The sequence below is a fragment of the Nannospalax galili genome, unplaced genomic scaffold (genome assembly GCF_000622305.1).
Source record: "Nannospalax galili isolate Female #2095 unplaced genomic scaffold, S.galili_v1.0 scaffold213, whole genome shotgun sequence".
NCBI classification, from domain to species: Eukaryota; Metazoa; Chordata; class Mammalia; order Rodentia; family Spalacidae; genus Nannospalax; species Nannospalax galili.
Genome location: NW_008335195.1, coordinates 1,707,867 through 1,730,777, shown reverse-complemented (window position 1 = coordinate 1,730,777; position 22,911 = coordinate 1,707,867). Strand labels below are relative to the sequence as shown.

General features: G+C 38.6%; 1 protein-coding gene across 3 annotated transcripts in view; it reads left to right on the top strand.

The window, feature by feature from the left end:
- The window catches only part of Uggt1 (UDP-glucose glycoprotein glucosyltransferase 1), a 118,465-nt gene that overhangs the window by 47,347 nt on the left and 48,207 nt on the right, over nucleotides 1–22,911 (top strand). For 2 of the 3 annotated variants that reach the window (XM_008829755.3, XM_029561937.1), the window contains 8 exons: nucleotides 5,583–5,747; nucleotides 11,392–11,512; nucleotides 14,412–14,510; nucleotides 15,683–15,706; nucleotides 16,180–16,274; nucleotides 18,146–18,352; nucleotides 19,056–19,187; nucleotides 19,955–20,085. In XM_008829755.3, the coding sequence (XP_008827977.1) occupies nucleotides 5,583–5,747; nucleotides 11,392–11,512; nucleotides 14,412–14,510; nucleotides 15,683–15,706; nucleotides 16,180–16,274; nucleotides 18,146–18,352; nucleotides 19,056–19,187; nucleotides 19,955–20,085 (974 nt within the window). The remainder of the gene's footprint in view (nucleotides 1–5,582; nucleotides 5,748–11,391; nucleotides 11,513–14,411; nucleotides 14,511–15,682; nucleotides 15,707–16,179; nucleotides 16,275–18,145; nucleotides 18,353–19,055; nucleotides 19,188–19,954; nucleotides 20,086–22,911) is intronic. The other variant, XM_029561936.1, reaches the window with a different exon arrangement.

Genomic DNA, 22,911 nt, shown 5'->3' with positions numbered 1-22,911 from the left:
CAAAGAGGAGGGTCAACACAGAGGAATCATTTCTTCCATGCTTCCAAGCGAAGCCAACCATGGTTGAGTAGGACCTTTGACTTATCTTCACATAGGTGGAACTGGTAAAAGAAAGGAGCCAGGGGCTCCTCCCAAGCCCATGTGACCCCTGAGAAATAGATCCTCAAAAGATCTTAAGAGTAATAGTTTTTTTTTTTTTAAAGAAACATAGTAACCAAAGTAGATCAGTGTGGTATATTGGTTACTTTTCTGTTACTTCGATAAAATATCATGACTAAGAACAACTTAAGAAGAAAGGTTTCATTGTGACTTAAGTAAGGTTCCAGAGGGGCTAGAGTCCATCATGCCTATAAAGGCATAGCATAGCTGAAGGAGCGGGAAACTGGCTCATCACATTTTTATCCAAACACAGGAAGCAGTGAGAGTGAAGGGGAAGTGAGGTGAGCCTATAAACCCTCAAACCCTGCCCCCAGTGACATACTTCCTCCAAAGACAGTACCTCCTAAAAGTTCCCCAGCTTCCCAAATAGTGCTATCAACTGAGGACCAAAGGTTCAAATACATGAGCCCATGGGGGACATTTCTCATTTAGACTCCCACATAATGGTAATAAGGCTATGTAAGGGAAACTCTGTGTGTGTGTGTGTGTGTGTGTGTGTGTGTGTGTGTGTGTGTGACAGTAAATGTACCATCAAGCTTTACCTATTATAAACAGAAACAAGCTGATCAGTTTACTGGAAATTTATGTTAAGGCAAGGAATCCAAATGCATTGTAGAGATGTACACCTACGTTCACCTGTTGTACACCTGTGTTCTTAGCACTCAGAAAACTGAGGCACAAGGATCCATAGTTCTAGACCAGCCTGGGCTATTTAGTGAGACCCTGTCTTAAGAAAACTGGAAAGAAAAACCAAAATCAAAATAATGCTAAAGCATTTTCATTTAAAACACTGCATATAAAAGTGATTTACAAAGTTTTTTCTATGTAGGTCTTTAGGTTCTGTTTGTGGATCTGAGCTATCATTCTCTTTATACACCACACTCAGAATGAAGTGTCAGTAACTTCTCTTCATCCAAGTACAGATTACAGATTCCTTCTGGGTTTTTCTAATCTGCTTTGCCTATGCTAAACACTCACTCTACCATTAAGCCATACAAACCAACAGCCCCTTTCATGTGCTTTTAGACACTCACTTTCTTGAGCTTTCCAGTCATTTGGTTTGTTTTTGTGGAAAGAAATCCTTCTCTTTTTGTACTCATATTTTATTGGTTAACAGAATATTAAATTGTGTTATTTCACTGACAAAAATAGTTGGTTTAGGGGCTAGAGAGATGGCTCAGTGGTTAAGAGCACAGCTTGCTCCAGCAGAGAACTCAGGTTCGATTCCCAGCACCCACATGGTGGCTAACAACTGTCTGTAACTCCAGTTTCAGGGGATCTGATGGCCTCTTCTGACCTCCATGGGCATTGCATGACATGGGTGCACTTACATGCAGGCAATGCATTCCTACACATTATATAAAAAAATAATAAAATGAAATAAAGGTAGTTGGTTTGGGAATAGACAAAACTGGTTTTTGTTAAGCATGGAGCTCATCTGAGGGTAGCAAAAGTAGGTGGGCCTCCTAATTCTTTGCTCACCAGCGTAAGGTTCAGCTTTTGGAGGTAGAGAGAGTGTCAGAAACCCAAGTGCTTTGTGACCAAGTTCATACATATATATGACCAACATATAACATTTATTATTATAATGTGAGAGGCATTATAAAATATAAAAATGTACTTTGGTTTTGCCAGGTGTGGTGGGACACGCCTTTAATCCCAGCACTCGGGAGGCAGAGGCAGGCGGATCTCTGTGAGTTCAAGGTCATCCTGGTCTCCATAGTGAATCTAGGACAGCTGGGGCTACAGGGAGACTGTCTCAAAAAGACCGAAAAAAAAAAAAAAGTACTTTGGTTTTAAGAAAAAGTGTTAGATACAACTTAATAAAAAAAAGTTTGAAAACCACTATATTCTATAACTCAGAGCATTAACATTTATTTTGGGGAAATATGTAGTCTTCCTCTCCTTAGAATTACCTCCTGTACTTGGGGTGGGGGGTGGGGGGTGGGGATAACAATGATTTAATATAGCCTTGCTCTTTTGTGTCCATCCTGGACATAGTACATGCTTAAATCTCCAAAGCTGAGGGAATGGCTTAAAACTATGCAATAGGTCCTTATATGTGTATTGTACATTTTACATGCTTTGTCTCTGTGTGCTCAAGCTGATCTTAGACTTAGCTCAAACTTCTAGAGTGCTTAAACTATAAGTGTGTGCCACTGTACCTGACCTTTGTTTATTTTAATTGGATGGGGGGATTGATATACAAAGCTGAAGTTATATTATGCTACGTAAGAGTTAGGGTGTATCGATTTAAATATCTTAAACAGTGGTACAGAAATGACTGAAACTAACCTAAAGGGCTGTTTTGGCTGTGGCTCATTGTAGTCCTTGGTTATATCTGTACCATCATTTATTACTGTACCTAGGTCTAATGAGGGTAAGCAGTCTATTACATGTGACTGATATTACTCAATTGAAATTCTTTTTCTTTTGCTTTGTGCTATCTGAAAAAGCTAAATTGTAATTTTAATTGTCAAGTTACAAGGTGTTTACTAAGACTTTTTATAGAAACTCTGCATATCCTGGGTAGTAGTTTAGTTTTTACTTTACTTTTGAAAAGTTAGTCTGAGGAAATAGTACCCATCTCAGATATATTTGCCATTTTATTGTCTTGGGCTAAGTATATATATGTATATATTTTTTTCCTGCCTCTTAGAGCAATTTTTTAGTGCTTCTTAATTTGTTTTCTACAGATGCAATTTCTTTGTTAGTATTATATACTTTTATTTATTTAGAACTGGATATAAATATTTCATTTCAAGGCATTCTGCCTAGGAGCATTATTTGGTTATTTTTGTTTTGTTTGTTGTTGTTTTGCTTTGATATAAAGTCTTGCTGTGCAACTCAAAGTAACCTGGAATTCCTGATATTTCTTAGTTGACATCCCAAGTGCTGCGATTACAGTCATGCACCTTCATGCCCCCCAAGAATACTATTAATTTAGGATACTGCGATAGTTGAACTTTGCTCCCTGTTGTGGTCACTAATGATATGTGGCTATTTAAGTGGAAATTAATAAATTAAAGATTTAGTTATTTAGTTTAGTTATTTAGTTAGTGCTGAGTGCCTACTGCATTGGACTCACTGACATTTCCATCATTGGAAAGCAGGCAGTGAATACCATCTTTTGTCTTCAACTTCTTTTCCCACCCTCCTCCAAGAAGAGTGGACACACAGCAAGAGTACAAATAGGAGATATTTTATTGTTGATTCAGGATTAATAACCTTTAAGTGAGATAAAACTTTAAACAGACTGCCACAATGACATTTAAATAAAACAGGTTTGAACTCTCGGTAGCATTGGGATGCTAGCTAGCCTGGAGTAGTGACCGCTGTGATAAGTGTTCCAGCTCCAAGAAGTGCTACAGCTAGGAAGTTCTTGCAGAGCTTTGGGATGTCAACCAAGAGCAGTACCTTGCAGAGCAAGTCTAGGTCACCAGAGGAGTAGCAGTAGCAGCAGCCTTCTTGTCACTAGCATGTTTCAGTGGAGTCACGGAACTCTGGAGTAGCAGGTATTGGGGACTGGAAGCAGCTGTGGGACTCAATTCCCTTTTGCAAACAGGTCTAGTGTGGAGTCTTGGAAGCTGAGGCAGGAGCAAGTCCCTCTGTCAGCAGCTGTTGGTTGAGTCCTGGAGGCTGGCTTGAGGGAGCTCCCTGCCCAGGGCAGATGCCTCAGATACAAGCAGCCATTAAGTCTGTTCTTAGACATTTTTAAAATTTTATTTTTATTTTATGTGTATGAGTGCTTAGCCTGCTTGTATATATGTGCACCATGTGCATGTAATGGCCACAGAGGCCAGAAGAGCATGTCAGAGCCCCTGGAACTGGAGTTATGGATGATTGTTAGTCATCATGTGGATGCTGGGAACCAAACTGGAGTCCTCTGGAAGAGCAGTCAGTGCTCTTAACCACTGAGTCACCTCTCTAGCATCCCGTGGCAGTTCTTGATGGTAGTCTTCTCCAGTAAGTGAGCCAGCTAGGAGCTGGACCCTGAAGTCTTCCTTCTCTTCCTCCTCCATTGGCTCCTGTAGCCCCTGGACATCTGAAACAGAACGAATCAGGGAAGAGCTTTCAAATCTGGTGGGTGGGACCCTGAGCCTGCCAAAAGTTGCTCAAAGTTCACAGTCAGGTCTGCAGATCTCAGTCTCTGCAGAGGTAGAGAAACTTACAAGAAAGTTTCTGTCTGTTCCTAGTTGCTATAGTGACCAAGCAGGCCTCCTGCTGCTTTTCTGCTTCATTCAGCCAGGGCATTACACTCAGTCCTGAGTTTTCCTTTTCAGCTGCTGCCATCTTAACAGTTCTCTGGGATTCTTTTGCCCTAGAGGCTTGAGCCTTCTGGCTGTCAGAAACTGCTATATTGGTGAGGAGGAACCTGCCTGAAACAATTTCAGAAATTCCATTGTGCAGTACTGAGCATAGTATTTGTGATTCTTTATTTTATTTATTTATTTATTTATTTTATTGTGTGTGTGTGTGTGTGTGTGTGTGTGTGTGTGTGTATGTGTGTGTGTTGTCTGCATGTAGGTAAGTGCACCCATGTCGTGAAATGCCTGCACAGGACAGAAGAGGCTGTCAGATTCCCTGGGACTGGAGTTATGGACAGTTGTTAGCTGCCATGTGGGTGCTGGGATTCGAACCTGGGTCTTCTGTAAGAACAACCAATGTTCTTAACCACTGAGCCATCTCTCCAGCCCCTGTGATTCAGTTTTGAAACCCGGATTGCATGCACACATAGACACACATACCCTAATCTATAAAGTTCTTGTGATTTCTTAAAATTTAGTTATTTGATCTCACAGAGGATATTTCGTATGATTCCATGGTTCTTAAAAATTAGCTTCCAAAGTAGCAGATTTCCTTAATCACCTTAAGACATGTTTTTACTATTTCTTCTTTATTTATGTTGACTTTTTTCTGGTTTTTAGATTTATTTATGTCTGTGAGCCTGAATGAGTATATGAACTCCATGTGTTTGCAAGAGCGTACAGAGGTCAGAAGAGGGTATAGGATCCTCTGGACTTAGACTTACAGGTGGTTGTGAGCCACCATGTGGGTCCAGGAGCTGGAAGCCATTAAGTGCTCTCAACCATGGATCCACCTCTAGCCCCTCTTTATTCTTAATGAAAAAAGATGTTTTTTATTATTATTGTGTGTGTATGTGTGGAGGTCAGAGAACAACTTTTGTGGGGTTGGTTATCTCCTTCCTTCCACATTTACGTGGGTTCTGGGGATCAAACTCAGGTCATCAGGCTTGTAAAGCAAGTATCTTTAACCTGCTAAGCTTTGTTTGTCACTGGCCCTTTTAATTTTTTTTTTTTTCATATTGAAACAGGCACCTAAGAAAAATGTGTTTTAATTTTGTATGTGTCGTGAAGATGAACGTGGTTTTTTGTTTTGTTTTGGTATCCTTTGTTTCTTAGGAAGCAAGAAGCTACTATGAGCAAACTGGCATTGATCCCCTGCCTGCTGTCCTGTTTAATGGAATGCCCTTTGAAAAGGAACAGCTAGATCCTGACGAGTTAGAAACTATTACAATGCACAAGATCTTGGAGACCACTACCTTCTTCCAAAGAGCAGTGTACTTGGTGAGTGGCATTTTCAGGCCAACTTTGAACATAAACAGTTTACATTTTGTGCCATCTGTAGTAAAGAGTAGAATTCTGTGTCATGATTTTTAATATGCCATTAGTAATTGGTTTGCCAACTCCTAAAAAGTCTTGCTATAAGGAAAATATTCATACAACTGTATATTGTAATTGAAATAGCAAATTTTGTGAGAATTTCTAAGAGACTTCTGTTTGTAAGGAATTCTGACTTTGGAAAGATGCTTTACTTATATATAAATATTAGTTATATATTATGGATAGAGACTTTACACGGTGTGAAAATGAACTTTTAATTGATTTTTATTTTGCTCATTTATTTACTTGCAGTGCTGGGAATAGAACTCAGGGCCTTATGTACACTAGCCTAGTTATCTACTACTAAGCTATCTCCCCAGCTCCAAACTCAACTACTTAAAAATATCCAAGTGAGTGGTTCTGAGTCAATACACAGTTGTGCATCTAATTTCAAAAGGTATCAGTGCTAAAAGAAGCTTGTTCCCAATAGGAGTCACTACCAGTTTTGTTCCTCCCCTAGCCCTGGCAACTGACTTTTGTCTCCATGGATTTGTTTCTTCTGAACACTTCTTTAGATAGAATTGCTGAGGTCAGACTGCTGCCAGTTTGATCTGATTCTGCTCTACATCCCAGTCCTCTAATCAGGTGATTAGTCTTTGTGGTACTGCCAAACCTGGATCATTATGTTAGCATAAACTAAGGATCACCTAATATAAATCGGGTATGATCTGAGAGGTTCACTGTGAATGTAAATAAGATGCTTCTGCTACTATCTTAAGAGCTAACTTCCCGGGTTCCAGGGACAGTCATATATTTGGGGCGAGGAGGGAGCATGAATGAAAGAAAAACTGAGAGACCAACCCTCATATGTCTCTCAAGTAATAAACTGATGAGCTATCTTTGTGTTCATTTTTTTTTAATTTTTCTGTCAGCTAAATCTAATGAACCCCTCTAGTAATTGTTTCAGTCATTATATGTATTTTCCTTCCCTTCCTCCCTCCCTTCTTCCTTCCTTTCTTCCTTTGTGCTGGGGATCTAACCCAGGGCTTTGTACATGCTAGACAAATGCTCAAAATCCCTAGCCCATCAGTCATTTCATATATATAATTAAATTTATTTATTTATTTGTTGTCAGGGTTTTGCTGTTAACCCAGGCTGGCCTCCAACTAAGATCCTCCTGCCTCTGTCTCCTGAGTACTACTACACCTGCTGTTTTGTTTTGTTTTGTTTTGTTTTGTTTTGTTTTGTTTTGTTTTGTGATCAAATCTTCCTATGTACCCCATACTGTCCGTGAACTGGCAGTCTTCCTGCCTTTACCATGCACAAGTACCAGGATTACAGGTGTGTGCCACCAGCTATCATTAGATTTCTTTAACTCTGGATTTTTTATTTGATCCTTTTATGTAATTTCATTTTTATTGATACTATCTATGGTTCTCACATTTTCCTTTAGTTCTTTTGAGTATTTTTTAATATAGCTTATTTAAATTCTTTGTTTTAAGTCTAAATAGTATGTAGGGGTTTTTCTTTTTTTCTTTTTGCATGTGTTCATGTTTTCTTTTGATAATTGGACTTTTTAGATAACGTAATCCAACTCTTGAAAACTGAACCTTCACTTTACAAAGATGCTGTTTATTCTTGCTCTATTTGTTGCAGCTAGCATTTGTTTAAATACTTTCTCAAATAAATTCTTTGTCATGTGTGAATGTTTAACTTATTAATTAGCTAGTAAATGAACAAATTTTCTTAAGTGTATTGATCTAAAATACTTTCCCAAATATCTCTGTGTTCATGTTTGGGCATGGCTTGAGTATTCAGCTAAGGCAGTTGACCGCTCTCCCTTAGCCTTCTGCTTGTCTGTGTGTGATGCTGGGGTTTGAACCCAGGGCCTGTGTATGCTAAGCAAGCACTCTCTCAGCCAAATCTTCAGCCTTAGCCTTTAAGTATTGCTTGCACAGACTATCAAGCTTAGTCAGTAGTGAGAGTTGAGGAATTTCTGTGACCCTCCCTCCCCCATGCACAGTTCTATGGGCATCAGGCTTTAGATTTTAGAGAGTGTCAGGAACTCATAGCCTCTTTAGGATATCTCATTATCTAGAATCAGCTGAGATATTAAACAGTTGCTCCTGGTGTTTTTTGCAAATATTTCAGGGAAAAGCTATTGAGGTGAGATTCTGCTCAAACAGAAAACCCTGGCAACTCTTCACTACTTCTGTTGGGCTGTTGATTTTTCAAGGCTTCTATTAGTTGGAGAGAGGTAAATTTTAGCAGGCCAAGTTAAATAAAACAAACAAAAAAACAAAAAAAACCACAAAGGCCACTTTCCTACTAATATTCAGGCATTTTCTTGAGTAAAAGTCTGTCAGATTTTTGCAGGCCTTTGGTTAATTCTCTGAGTTTGGGGGAAGTTGCTTTTGAATTGTATGTGTATGTGATCTGAGAGTTTCTTTTGGAGCAGATGCTTTTTGGAGGTAATTACTCTACCGTGTCTGCTAAATGTCATACTCAAATAGTACTTTAAATGTCAAATTACATTGGTATACTTGTAACCTTAAGTTGAAATATATACTAAATTTTTATTGTAGTGAAGGATACAAAACATAAAACCTTACCGCTTCAGTGTACAGTTGAGTGGTATTTAGTACAGTCACAATCCTGTGCAACCCTCACCACTATCCTGTAGAACCTTTTCATTACTTTTTAAATTTTTATTATTATGAGTGTATGTGTGTGTTTGTGTTTTCATTGTATTATGTTTATTCATTCATCTCTCAGTGGTTGTTTGGATTACGTCCATCTCTTGGATATCTTGAATAATCCTATTATGAACTATGCCCATTCCATGCAGAGCTGAGGATTAAGCCAGACCCTGGTACATGCTAGGCAAACACTCTACCAAATAATCTACATTCCCAGCCCTTTACTGTCTTGATAATGTCCTTTGATGCACAAAAGTTTCAATTTTGATGAAGTTCAATTTATTTATTTTTCCCTTTGTTCTCTGGGTTCATTTTATCCCAGAAAGCACTCCTCAGTCATTGCATGAATGTTGCAAAGATTGTTCCTGACTTTTTTTCCCCTTAGAGCTTTATGCTTACAAATCTTTAGAGTAGAACTTTGATCCATTTTTTAGTTAAAAAATGTAATTATTCTTGCATGTGTGCACATGGGCATGTGTGCCATAGCACATGTGTAAAAGTTAGAGGACAACTCTGTGGAGTCAGTTCTCTCTTTCTGTCTTTACATAAGTTCTAAGGGATTAAACTTAGGTTGCCAGGCTAGCCCAGCAATCAATCACCTTTACCTGCTAAGCCATCTCACCCTCCCTTAAATTAATTTTTGGTTTTTGTTTGTTTGGGGTTTATTTTGTTTTGTTTTGGGGGGTTGTTGTTTGTTGTGTTTGTTTTTTGTGTTGTTTTTGAGGCAGGATCTTCCTATAGCCCCAGATGGCCTGAAACTCACTCTGTGTAGACCAGATTGGCCTCGATCTCACTGAGATCCACCTGCCTTTGCCTTTTGACTATTGGGATCAAAGGCATGTGTCACCACATCTGGCTACTTAAATTAATTTTTATATGAGGTATAAGGTAAGGGCCAACTTTGACTCTTTCGTAAGTTAATATATAGTTTTTCTAGCACCATTTGTTAAAAACATTAGAAATAGATTTTTTTAAAGAAGTGGATTATTGTGCTGATGTTAATGCATTCATACAAAAAATCTTTGGGCCAGGCCTAGTGGCTCAACCCTGTAATCCCAGAATTTAAGAGGCTGAGGCAGGAAAATTGTTGCAAGTTCAAGGCCACCTGGCTACACAGCAAAACCCTGTCTCATAACTTTTTTAAAAATCAAACAAGTCCTTGGTTGAGTTTCATTGCCTCACTCCTAATGTGTAAGAATAGATTTTGCAGTTAAAGTGAAATTCCTTTGTATTTAAGGGATTTGTTTTTTCATAGAACTACTAGAATGAGAACAAATTGGGGGGTGGGAGTGGGGAGGGACCCTGACTCAAAAAAGAAAAATTGATAACATATTTTACTTACCTTCTCACGTCATGTTCTTCCTAGAAACTACTACTTGTGTGTGTGTGTGTGTGTGTGTGTGTGTGTGTGTGTTTGTGTTTGTGTAGAGCTGGACCCAAAGATGTATGCATTTAAAACTGTTATAGATGATGCCAAATTGCCCTCTCTGAGCTACAGAGACTTCTAATTGGAATCAATTGAGATGTATAATATCCAGTGTAGTACGTGTGCTTTTATGTGCACAGCAAGCCAAATAAGTATCTTTGTAGTTCTTTTGAGTAGTATAGTTGTTTCATTTAGTTACTAGTTTATTGTTTGAGAATTGTCATATTTTTCAGGTGAGCAGTCACAAGTACTGTTTAATTGGAATTTTTTAGATCTGATTTGTATTTTTCTCTTTAAAATGACTTTAAAATAGACTTGGGATTGGAGAGATGGCTCAGCAGTTAAGCGTGCATACAGCTCTTGCAGAGGACTCACATTTGGTTCTCAGTATCCACATTGGGTGGCTCACAAGCACATATAACTCCAGATCCAGGAAATCTGACTCCCTCCTCTGGACTCCAAGGTTATCTACACTCGCTTGCACATACCCACACAAAGACATACACACGTAGTTTGGGGGCCAGCCTCAGCTACTACATAGTGAGACACTGCCTGAAAAGATAAATTAAGAATAAATAAATGGAAGTATGCATGTATACATGTATGCATAAAATAAGTATGGACCTCATATGTATATTTGTCTCAGCCTCCTGAGTGCTGGGTGTACATGCTTTTATCCTAAGTATTTTTTTTAATTTTATGTATATGAGTGTATTGCCTGCTTGTATGTACATACACCCATGTCATGTAGTACCCACAGAGATCAGAAGAGAGTGTCAGATCCCCTGAAACTGGTGTTAATGGACAGTTGCTAGCCACCATGTGGGTGCTGGGAACCAAACCTTGGTCTTCTGCAAGAGTAACCAGTGCTTTTAACTGCTGAACCATCTCTCCAGCCCCCTAAGCATGATAAATTGTCAGATTCCACAGTTTCTAGCTTAACTTGTTTCTGAGGCCATGCTTAAGGAAATATAAATTTTTCTCTAATATGAGATACACAAAGAAAAGACCAAATGACAAAAGATGTCCATTGAAGTGCAGTTCTGACCCCTGAGACATTGGCCATCTCAGATGCCCAAGACCTACAAGGTGGAGTGATTTCAGGACCAAGGACAGTAACCATGTCAGCCCAAACCTTTGTGTTAACTCTTATCTGATATTCAGACCTTACTTTTCCTGGAAAAGTACTGCTGTATGGAGAGAGCATTTGTATAGCACAGCTACCATTGACTATGTGACATTGAGAAACTGGCTTAAGTCTTGTACCTGTTCCTCCTCATCTCCTTAGCGTAGCCATATGGTTAGAGATACTGTGTATAAACATCCACATTGTGCTTAACTGTGATTGGGATTACATGTAACTTCTCTCTTTAGCTGTTAACAGATAAGCTGTTATAAAGCCATTAACTTTGTTCCTGGTGAACTGTTGTTGGTGATATTCCGTTAACACTCCTGCCCCTTCTCTTTCTTTTTTTTTCTTCAGGGTGAACTGTCTCATGATCAAGATGTTGTAGAGTATATCATGAATCAGCCAAATGTTGTTCCACGAATTAATTCCAGGATTTTGACAGCTGAGAGAGAATATCTGGATTTAACAGCAAGTAGTAAGGAGCATTTCAGGAAAAATTTGGGGGTTTGGTTTTATGCTTCATGTTCCTCGTATTTATTGGATAGCTCAAGATTTTGACATTGTCTTATGTTTAGGCTCTTTGTACCTGGAATTCATGATAATATACTCCTGAACTCATAGTAATTTCCTTCTACAAAAGATTATTCTTTCTCCATAAAACCTTGTAAACTTTAAAAAAAAAGATTTAGTGCCATTTAATGCCAAATAGGTGATGCTATTAGATGACAAGAGTAGACCTGCACTGTTAACCTTACAACCTAGCCAGTTCTTTATTCCTTATTTTCATTTTAGAGTTAATCCTGAATAAGATCAGCAAATATCTCAACTAGGCTTGCTCTGCAAACCCAGGAAGGCCTTTTTCTTTCTGCTGGGCATAGTAGTGCATACTTGTAATGGTGACAGTATTGAGGCTAAGGTAGGAGGAAAACAAGTTTAAGGCCAATTGGACTGTATAGTGAGTCTGAGACCAGCTTGAACCTTACTACATTTTAAAAAACAAAACAAACAAGAAAACACAGTAGTTTTGTTGAGATACAGCATATATGCCGTAAAACTCAATCTTTTTTTTAAAAAATGGTGCTAGTATTCATTCTAGGGTCTCATGCATGCTCAGTAAGTACTTGATGACTCTGCTATATGCCAACCCAATACTCAACTTTTTTGTTTTTGTTTTTGAAGCAGGGTCTCTCTGTAGTCCCTACTGACCTGGAACTTGCTGTGTAGACCAAGCTGACCTTGATCTCACAGAGCTGCACCTGCCTTTGCCTCCTGAGTGTGGCGGCATAAGGTGTGCACTTCCACACCCTGCTCTCAGTATTCAACTTTTTAAAGTATATAGCTTATGGCTTTTAGTTTATTCTCAGAGTTTCGCAGTTACCACCGTTGTCTAATGCTATAACATTGTCATCACTCTCATAAGAACCTGTATTCCCTGAGTAGTCACTCTCCATTTCCCTCTCCTGTTCCTTGGCATTAAATCATCTGCTTTCTGATTCTATGGGTTTTCCCATCTTAGGACATTCCATGTAACTGGGAAGCCTTCAGTGTCTGGCTTCTTTCATTTAGCATATTTCTATAGCTCATCTTACAGTATTTCATTTCTTTTAATTCCTTAAATATCCTATTGCTATGAATTGATCAACATTTGGGTGTTCTCTACAACTATAGCTTTTTAAGAAACAATGAACAGTTTGTTCCATATGCCTTTCATTCAGACTCTTAAGGGCACTTGGCAGATACCTGGAAATAAGGTGGCGTTCTCATCATTTGCCTGTTATGAGTTTTCCCTCTAAGAGAAGGAACAGCATGTGAAATCATAGCCAGTTGCATTTGTTGTTGTAGCTGAGTTTTAATGAAAATATGCAAGCCTGTAATCACAGCTGCTTGTGAGGCTGGGACAGAAGGATCACAAATTAGAGACCTGCCTTAGAGACCTGCCTTGTCTATGTAGTTAGTTCAAGGCTAGCATAGGCAACTTAATGAGATCCTGTTTTAGAAATAAAAGTAAGAAAGACTGTGGATTAGCCCAGTTGTAGATTGCTTGCCTAGCTTATGCAAGGCCATGAGTTCAAGTCCCAGTACCTGTCAGGGGAGGGAGAAAAGGGAAACAAAAATAAAATGTAGATCAAGTTCAGTTGATAGACTGCTTGCCTAGCATGCATGAAGCCCTGTGTTTAATCTCCAGCACCACATAAGCTAGGTGTGAAAAACCTGTTCAGAAAGTCATCTAAATAATTGCCTCACAGACCAGGTATTAGCTTCTCAGCAGAAATTGTTACTGAGCAAGGCAAGTAGTGTCATGATGTTTTGTCCTAAATCTGTGTTGTTTCCTTTTAAAAAACAAAAATGAAAAACAGGGTCTCATTATACAGACCTGGCTGGTCTGGAACTCACTTTTGTATACCAGGCTAGCCTAGAACTCAGAGATTGCCTGCCTCTGCTTGCCTCTGCCTTCCAAGTAATGGGAATTAAGGCATGTGCCACCACACTGACTGTGATGATAGGCTACATGTGGTGGTGCAGGCTTATAATTCCAGGCCAGTTGAGCTACACAGTGAGTTCCAGGCCAACCAAGACTGTATTGTGAGACAAAAACAAAAACAAAAACAAAAAAAAAGGAAGGGAAGAAGGAAGGGAGGTAGGGAGGAAGGAGAAAAATCCACAACAAATAAACAGAAGTTGTGAAAAGCAGTCTTTGGAGTACCATTGTATAAGGAACATGGTGGCAGTACTGTGTGTTGGATTGCTTCTCTGGCCTGTGCTGTCCTGGGACCTTTTTAAGAAAACTGTTTAAGCTGGCCATCGTGGCACATTGCTTTAATCCTAGAACTGTGGAGGCAGAGGCAGGATCCCTGTGAGATCCAGGCCAGCCTGGTCTACATAGTGAATTCCAGGCTAGCCGAGGCTACAAGGAGACCCTGTCTCACAAAAAAGAAGAAGAAGAGGAGGAGGAGGAGGAGGAGGAGGAGGAGGAGGTGGTGGTGGAGGAAGAAAGCCTTTTAAGTTTGTCATATTTTCATTGCCATGGCAAACTACCTGAGAATGTCAACTTAAAAGGAAGAACGGTTTATTTTGGCTTTGAGATTCAGAGATTTTATCCCACGGTCAGCCCTATCCCATGGTTTAGGGCTGGGGGCATGGCAAAAGATTGTCACAAGGAGCATGTGGTGGAGCAGTGTTGCTCATTTATTTTGCCTGGGAAGCAAAAGAGACAGGCATACCCCCAGTGACCAACTTCTTCTCAGTAAACCAAACTTAATGTACTTACTACATTTTTATAGCTTGTATTTTATGGTTGAAACCGGTTAATCAGTTGAGTATTACTGGTAGATTGAATTGAAGCATATTATTTATGCATGTTTCTTTTTACCCAGATAGCTTCTTTGTGGATGATTATGCCAGATTTTCTGTCTTGGATTCTCAGAGCAAGACTGCTGCTATAGCCAATAGTATGAACTATCTGACAAAGAAAGGTAATCCGTTCAGGCTCATCTTGGATTCAGTGTTTATGTTTTAGTATTTATAAATATAACTCCATCTTAATGTTGGGAAAATAGATTCCATAATTCCTTCTATTCATTCTTATAATGCTTTTAGTCTAGAAAATACCTGTTAAGGGGACTGGAGAGATGGCTCAGTAGTTAAGAACTGACTGCTCTTGGCGTAGGACCCAGGTTCAATTCCCAGCACCCACATGGTGGCTGACAACTGTCTGTAACTCCAGTTCCAGGGGAATCTAACACTTTCTTCTGATCTCTTCAGGCATTGCATGACACAGGTGCACTTACATACATGCAGGCAACACACACATACACATAAATATAAAAATAAATAAATAAACAAAATATTTTAATAAATAAATAAAATACCTGTTAAAATTTATTTATGTATCTTTAAAAATTCAAATGTTTACTTTCTGAATTTTGTTAGTCATTAAAATTTTAAAAAAACCTTTCATAGTTCAAAATGGAAACACATTATGTGAGCATGGGTTAATGCACTGAAAAATGTTTTTGCCTGACTCTGGTGACAGCACAGAGTTAATTTTATTTTAGGGTTTGTAGCGTGAACTGGATTCTAGAAAGCTTTGTGTAGGTTTTTTAAACTGACTTTGATACAGAGTTCTTTAGTTAAGCTACAGTTGTATAAAGTGAATTCTTTTCAAGGGTAGACAGGTCCTTTCTCCTGTCTACCCTTATATTAACACTTATAACTCTTCCAAACTAGTTCTATTTAATACTTATTATCCTTCCAAAAAGCAACAGTTGTCCTTAGGATGACATTTTTTTTTTCTGTCTTTTTGAGATAGAGTCTCCCTGCAACTTCAGCTGTCCTGGAACTCACTATGTAGACCAGGCTGGCCTCAAACTCAGAGATCCACCTGCCTCTGCCTCCCAGGTGCTGGGACTAAAGGTGTGTGCCACCATGCCCATCAGGACAGCTTTTATCCCTTGTGTGGTCCTTCCTTGGGAGGATGTCTGGTTTTTCCTTTAAAAAAACCTGTCTGAAGGGTCTGGGAATAGATCGGGCAGGAAGAAGCAGGGTCCTGTCAGCCATGTGTAATTGTTTGACTCTTGTGGTAGATGTTTATTTATAGAAATGACATTCTTTTTTCTTTTACTCTTTTTCCTTTGCCTTTGTCCAGGAATGTCCTCCAAGGAAATCTATGGTAACTGAAAACTTCAGAATGTTCTGTTTGTTTTCTACATTATCTTACATAGTTTTAAGGACCAATGTGATTCAGAATTTATTGAAATTTCATTGTGATGTTTCTGAAACCTGTGGGTAATAGTAGAGATAGCAGTGCAGATAAATTGTATACCCTTTCAGAAATTTGCAAATTAAGGTGCTTAAACACTATACTCTGTTACTCACATGTTTCATCTTATATGTTAACAGATCCCAGCCCACAGGACAGTTAATCACTGCATGTTACTAGTTTATAATTGAGTGGCTTGAAAGGTTACCCTACTCCATTTTAGTAGAGAAGTTGCACTACTTTTGCCTCATTAAATCTTCATTAAATTAATCACTTTCTTATTTTTCTTTTTGCATGTTTTTTCAGAAATTATTTGGCTTAATTTTAATGGCACATAGAGACTTCAATCTTTTAGTCAGTTTGTTGTTTTTGTTTTTCTACAGATGATTCTTTTATTAGGCCAGTGACTTTTTGGATTGTTGGGGATTTTGACAGCCCTTCTGGACGGCAGTTACTGTATGATGCAATTAAACATCAGGCAAGTATCTAGGGTCTCATTCTGTGGGGGCTTTGTTGTTGTTGAGTTGCAGTTGGCCTTCTGAGCCTCTCTGTGCTGATGTGATTGTTCTGCTGGTTCCAGCACTACTTAGTGCTGAAGGAAAAGAGCACAGTGCCCTCAGAGGTTGTCAGCTCATAAAAAAGAGGTCAAAGACTGCAAGAGCCTAGACTTACTTAAGGTAAGAGATTCTTTTAGGAAAAAAACATAATGAGATCCTCGATATAAGATTTCCTTGCATAATGGTTCTTGCTGCAGTGATTTTGTCATATGCTATAAAGGAAGTTATTCTGATGCTGAGAGAGGCCCACGTGTGTAATAGTAGCACACAGGCAAGGTGGTATGTATTCCACTAAAGCAGATGTAGGCTTCTAGAGAAGTGCTCCACAGCTACTCTGAAAGACCTGATACATGTACAGTAGGAGTCAGAATCAGTGCCAAATGGTTGAGAAGAAATTGATTCTTTTGGATAGTGTCATTGTCAGAAGAGCAGGTGTCATCCTTCCTGGACTATTTTCACTTTGCAGCTTCATCTAGAAATCATATTTCTTCTTCTGTCTTTCTCTACCTTGAGCTCCAGGATAGCTGACTGAAATAAGGAAATACGTAGGGAAGTTCAGTACCGTGGTGCCAAGTGTCTTTAGTGTTTGAGGGGATGAACTGGATACTGTAGTCAGTTGAAGCTTGAATCAGGGCAGTTTACAGTGATGGATGATGTTTTATACATGAGGAAGCTAATACAAACTGAAAAACTTCTCTCGTGGTACTGTGGTGGGAGAACTGGGAAGGAGACTTCAGTCTTCTTATTTTCATTAAGGTAAAATATAGCTTGGTATACTTAGTGTCACAAAGTGAACACACCCATGTGTCTACCACCCAGATAAAAAAATGACACCCCCAAAAGCCCTGATCATTTGTTTCCTAGTCACTCCTTCCTTCCTCCTCTTATGTCATACAGTTTTAGAATGTGGACTTGCATTTGGTTTCTTCACTCAACATTTTGTGAGCTTTGTCTGTGATGTTAGAAGTACTGGCATTTCTTTTTCATTGAGTAGTATTCTATCATATGGCTGTACAACAAAGTTTTGTTTAGTGATTAGTCTGTTTGAAGGCGTTGTTTTTTATTGGGCTCTTACAATGTTTCTGTGAATATTCTTACAGATGTCATTTGATGTATAGTAGTATAAATTTCTATTGCTTCCTTTTTTTTTAACGAATTTGGTTTTACAGCATTTTTATTTATTTACTTATGAAGAGGGCCACAAACATGCCATGGTGCTCATGTGGAAGTCAGGGAATAACTTAAGGGGGAAGCCTGTTCTCTCCTTCCACCACAGGAGTCACAGAGATTGAACTCAGTAATTAGCCTTGGTAGCAAGTGCCTTCACCTGCTGAGCATCTTGCTGGTGCATGCATATTCTTGATTCAAGCTCTATTTTGGGTTTATGGGCCCCAGATATCTTCTCCCACATGTAATCCTGGTTTGGTTTGGTTTGGTTTTCACCCTTGTTGCTACTTGGCATCTGGAAAGGCCATGTGTTAAGATGAGTGCAAACAGAGCCATGAAGAACAGATAGAACTTAGGAGGGTAGAAAATGTGTTGAGCAAAGATAGCACTCTGGTGGTCTGTGGTGGCTACAGTGCTTATAGAAAGGAAGTTGGAAAAGAATCTTGGGGCATGTTCATACAGAATTTGGTAAGCCTGTTCATATACAGTATCTGAATTTTATTTTGAGTACAATTACTAAAGACTTTTATAGGAGATGCTGCTGTGGAACATGACTAATGTTAATGTTGCTTTTTTAGGTTCAAAACATCTATCATATAATTCTTATCTCCCTTTTTGTAAATAGAAAACCAGCAACAATGTTAGGATAAGCATGATCAATAATCCCAGCCAAGAAATAAGTTATGAGAACACTCTGATCTTTAGAGCAATCTGGGCAGCTCTCCAAACACAGACCTCCAACTCTGCTAAGAATTTCATCACCAAAATGACCAAAGAGGACACTGCAGAGGCCCTGGCCACAGGCACAGACATCGCAGAGTTCTCTGTTGGGGTAAGGCTTGCAGGTTCCAGCTGCCCTGGTCATTCATGGTCTTCTCCCAGGCTAATGTATACTGTTCATAATATGAGTTGTGATTACTTCTGAATCTCAGGATATTTTTTGTTAACTTAGAACAACCTCAACAAGAAATAATTCTGTCATATTACCTTTTCCTTTTAAACTTGCCTTGGCTTCAGGATGCTCGAGATACAAGTTTGTGCTTTAAGTAAAATGCCACTTGCTTTGTACCATTTTTAAAAGACAGTATTTTATTTGTTTATAGAGTAAAACACAGACGTGAACCATTCATCAGTTAGAGGCTCAAGAGTTCTTGTTTCTAGTAAAAGCTTAAGTTTATTCATTTGTTTAATATATAAATATTTTTGACAGTGTTTATAGTTTTAAAATTTCTTATAAAATCATGAGTATATTGAATTTCATTTAGAGTATATGACAGTCATCTGAAGTTAACAAGGTTTTAAAATGTGAAATAAAGTTATGGAGAATAGACTACTATTTGAATAAATCAGTAGAAAAATAGTAGAAAGGAATAAGCGATTACTTTATGAGCAGGGGACAATGGAGAATTGAGGTGTAACGTTAATTAGGAAATTTGTTTTTTCACAAAAGGATTTCTTAGTTTACTCATTGTGATTATTCAGTTATGTGGTTTGCTTAATAACAGTGACTTTCATTTAAAATGTTACTCTCCTAGGGCATGGATTTCAGTCTTTTTAAAGAGGTCTTTGAGTCTTCCAAAATGGATTTCGTTTTGTCTCATGCCGTGTACTGCAGGGATGTTCTGAAGCTGAAGAAGGGACAGAGGGCAGTGATCAGCAACGGACGGGTGAGGATTTGTTGGCCAGAAACAAGCTTGCCTTCTTAGATCTCTAGCCTTAGATCCTCTCTTTGAGGCTGGCAAACTTTCCAGCAGATCCCCCCTCCCTCAGAGCTGATTAGGACTTCTGAATGCCAATGATAGATATTTCTGTCCTATCTTTCCAAGGAAGTATGCTTTTGTGGTGGTGGCGAGGGGAGACCAGTGAGTTTATTGGGCTTGTTCACAGAGCAGGATTAGGGGTTACTTAGAGAACAAGTGACCTCCAAACAACTGCATCATTGTCCCACCCTCATCATGGATGGTTACCTCATCCATGATGTAAGCTATATCATAGAGTCCTCAGGAAGTAGGCTTTTGAGACAATCCCCCGTGGGGAGGCTTCCTGCTGTTTATTTCTATCCTGCTGTTGTTGGAGGTAGTGAGTGTGGTGGCTCTTAGAACAGAAATCACTGAAGTCCCTTATACATAAAGTAGACCTTATTGCTATTTACTAAGAATTAATGCGAACTATTGCTATTTTATGTCAGTTTGCTTACTTGGAAAATTAATGTGAAACATACAAGTCTCTACTCTCATATCTGTGAAGAATTAGGTAAACAAATGACTGAGTTGTTTTAAGCTTTGTTTTTTTGTTTTTTCTTATTTTTAGACATGTCCCAGGCCTGGTTTTTTAAGGCACTTTGGTGTGTCAGAAAGCTTAGGGCCAGCAGGGACTTCACATTGACTGATGACCACTGCTCTCCAGCTCTGACCTCTTCTTCTTTACCTCATAGATCATTGGACCTCTGAAGGATAGTGAGATCTTTAAGCAAGATGACTTTCACCTCCTTGAAAATATCATTCTGAAAACTTCAGGACAGAAAATAAAATCTCATATCCAACACCTTCGGGTAGAAGAAGATGTGTAAGTTTTTACAGTTAGAAACTAGTTAGATAACAAATAATAAAACTGATTTTCTAATTAGAAACTAGTTCATGTCTTAGAGTTTGTAATGATTTTTCCTCATTGGTCAAAGTGAGGATTATATATTGTCAGTAATACTACCAATAGTGAGGATTATATATTGTCAGTAATACTACCAATTCAGTGGGTTTTATTTCCAAAGTTACTATAGCCTCATGTTTTCAGTTTTTTTCTAAATTAGTTCTCTTGATTTTTATTCTTTTAACTTTTGATTCTGGAAAAGGTCAGAAATATGCAGAAGTAAAGGGACTGGTTGGTATCTTGCCTGGAATGTTTGCGTAAAGAGACTCCTGACACTTGTTTCTCCTCCTTCAGTTGTTGTGTATGTAGGAACAGAAAGGCAGGTCAAACGCTTCTTTTCATCTGTTTACCAATACCAAATACCATGTTGTTTCTCTTTCATCTGCAAAGGTGGATGGTTAGATGTTGCTGACTTATAATTTTAATTCTTTTATTATTTCTATTAGCTAATGTGTCTGAGGGTGTTATTTCACGTCCAGGGAGGAAATCATTTGAATTAATTGTATATCTGCTATATAACTGGGGTCCATGGTCGTATGTACCTAGTTTCTGCATTAAATATCACATGAATGTGTAATCAGAGGATATATTTCTGTTTCATTTTTTGAGGACTTGCTATACCTTTACCATAATAGCGCCATCATTTTACATTCTTATCGACAGTGTACAAGGTTCTAGTTTCTCTATATTTTACCAATATTCCCTATAGGTTTTGTTGTTGTTTAAATAATAGCCATCCTCAAGTATGTGCAATGATGTCTCTTTAGTTTGATAGTGATGGTAAATAGCTCTTCTCATGCATGTTGACCGTGGTATATATTTGGGAAAGTGTTAAATTCTTTGGTCATTTTTTTTTTTAATTAAAAGAAGCATTTCATTACAACAGCATTAACCTATTCAATAACATTTTTCTGAGCTAGGGTACATCTCTTTCAAAATTGGCTGTACATTTCTATGTTTACAGATGAATTATTACGCTTATATAATCTTTTACTCATTATAAACTCTATAAGACATAAAATTAAATGAGGTTCCAATGTTTACTTTGGTCATTTTTAATCAAGTTGTTTGGTTCTTGTATAGTTGTGGGTATTCTTTATATATTCTGGATCTCAGTTCCCTACCAGATCCATGACTTAAAAATATTTCTCCTTTTTATCTTTGAATAGTATTCTTTGATTCATAGTTGGGAAATATAAAAAATTAAATTTCTCTTGTTTTTTATCACCTTTTTTATGAGTTGTTATGCTGTATATTGTAGTGATATTTTGTCTTTGACAGCTGCCAAAGTAGCCCCTGTGCAATGTGATATAGAAAGTTTTTTTTGTTTTGTTTTGTTTTTTCCCAGTGCAACCCAGAGCTTTACACATGCTAGGCAAGTTCTCCCCCACTGAGCTACCTCCCCAGACCTGAGAAGAAATCCTTTTCACCAGATTTAATACTGAGGTGGTAGATAAAGCTGTTCCCTCTTACCTCCATGGCTCTTGAGTGTGAGTGCTGCTCCTTTCCTGGACTGTGAAACACTTCCCTGGCGCAGGCCAGTAGGTCTTGCATGAACTGAAGCAACTCTGTCATGGCTGCCTAGGCTTGGTGTGACATGCTCTTGGACTCCTCCCTCTCTCTGTGGCTGCTTGTGGGTAACTCCTTGAATTGCCAGACTGTGCTGCAAGACTGGACTTTTCCCAAGAAGAGATGATTCTTGCTTTGTCCTTATTTCAAGAAATAAAGTAATTGTGAGGCTGCCAAGAGACTGATGCTGAAACTCATAAGGTTCTTAGAATTCCCTTGCCTGCCTGGAGTTTCTAGAGTACCAGAGCCATCATACTTTGAGGGGTCCCCCTGTTAGAGCCATACCTTTCATTCATGGCCTGAGCCTGAAGCCTTAAGTATCTTCTAGCTTTCTGAAGCTTGGCTATGTGCTCATCACGGTGCCTTGTGAGGCCTTTAGAGAGCTGCTTGTCATTCTGGCCTGTGCCAAATGTATTTACAGTTAATATTGAGAAGTTAAACAAAAAAGGTAATTTGATATAATGCTTTGATTTAAAGAGAAAATGTATAAACGTGATTATAGCAGAAATATATTACAAATTTTCTTTTGAATATCATACTTGGGATGTTGCATTGGATTCAAGCTTTTTTTTTAGGCTCATAATGTAGTTCAAGATCTTTGGTTAGAAATCAGCTTTACAAGGGGTGAGTAGGCCAGTATAATGGCTTTAGTGAGTTAAAGGTACGCTGCTGCCAAGCCTGACAAGCTCAATTCAGTTTCTAGGACCCATATAGTAGAAGGAGAGAACTGATTCCCTTAATTTTCTGACCTACACACACAAATGAATAAATGTAATTTTGAAAACCTTTTTTTTTTTTTGGGTCTTTTTGAGACAAGGTCTCCCTATAGCCCTAGCTGGCCTGGAACTCACAGAGAGCCAGCAGCCTCTGCCTCCTGAGTGCTGGGATTAAAGGCATGCACGATGTCCAGCTAAAATTTTTGTGTTTTTGTCTTAGTTTTTTGGTTATTTTTAATGAAATGTATGTATGTGTTGTATTATATGCATATTTTTAATTTCATGTATATGTGGGGGGGTGTACATGTGAATGCAGGTTCCTGTGGAGTTCAGAAGACGATGTTAGATTACCTGGAGCTGCAGTTAGAGACAGTCATGACCTCCCCAACCCCAGTATGGGTGCTGGGAACTGAACTTGGGTCTTCTGCAAGAGCAATGTATGCTCTTACCCACTGAGCTG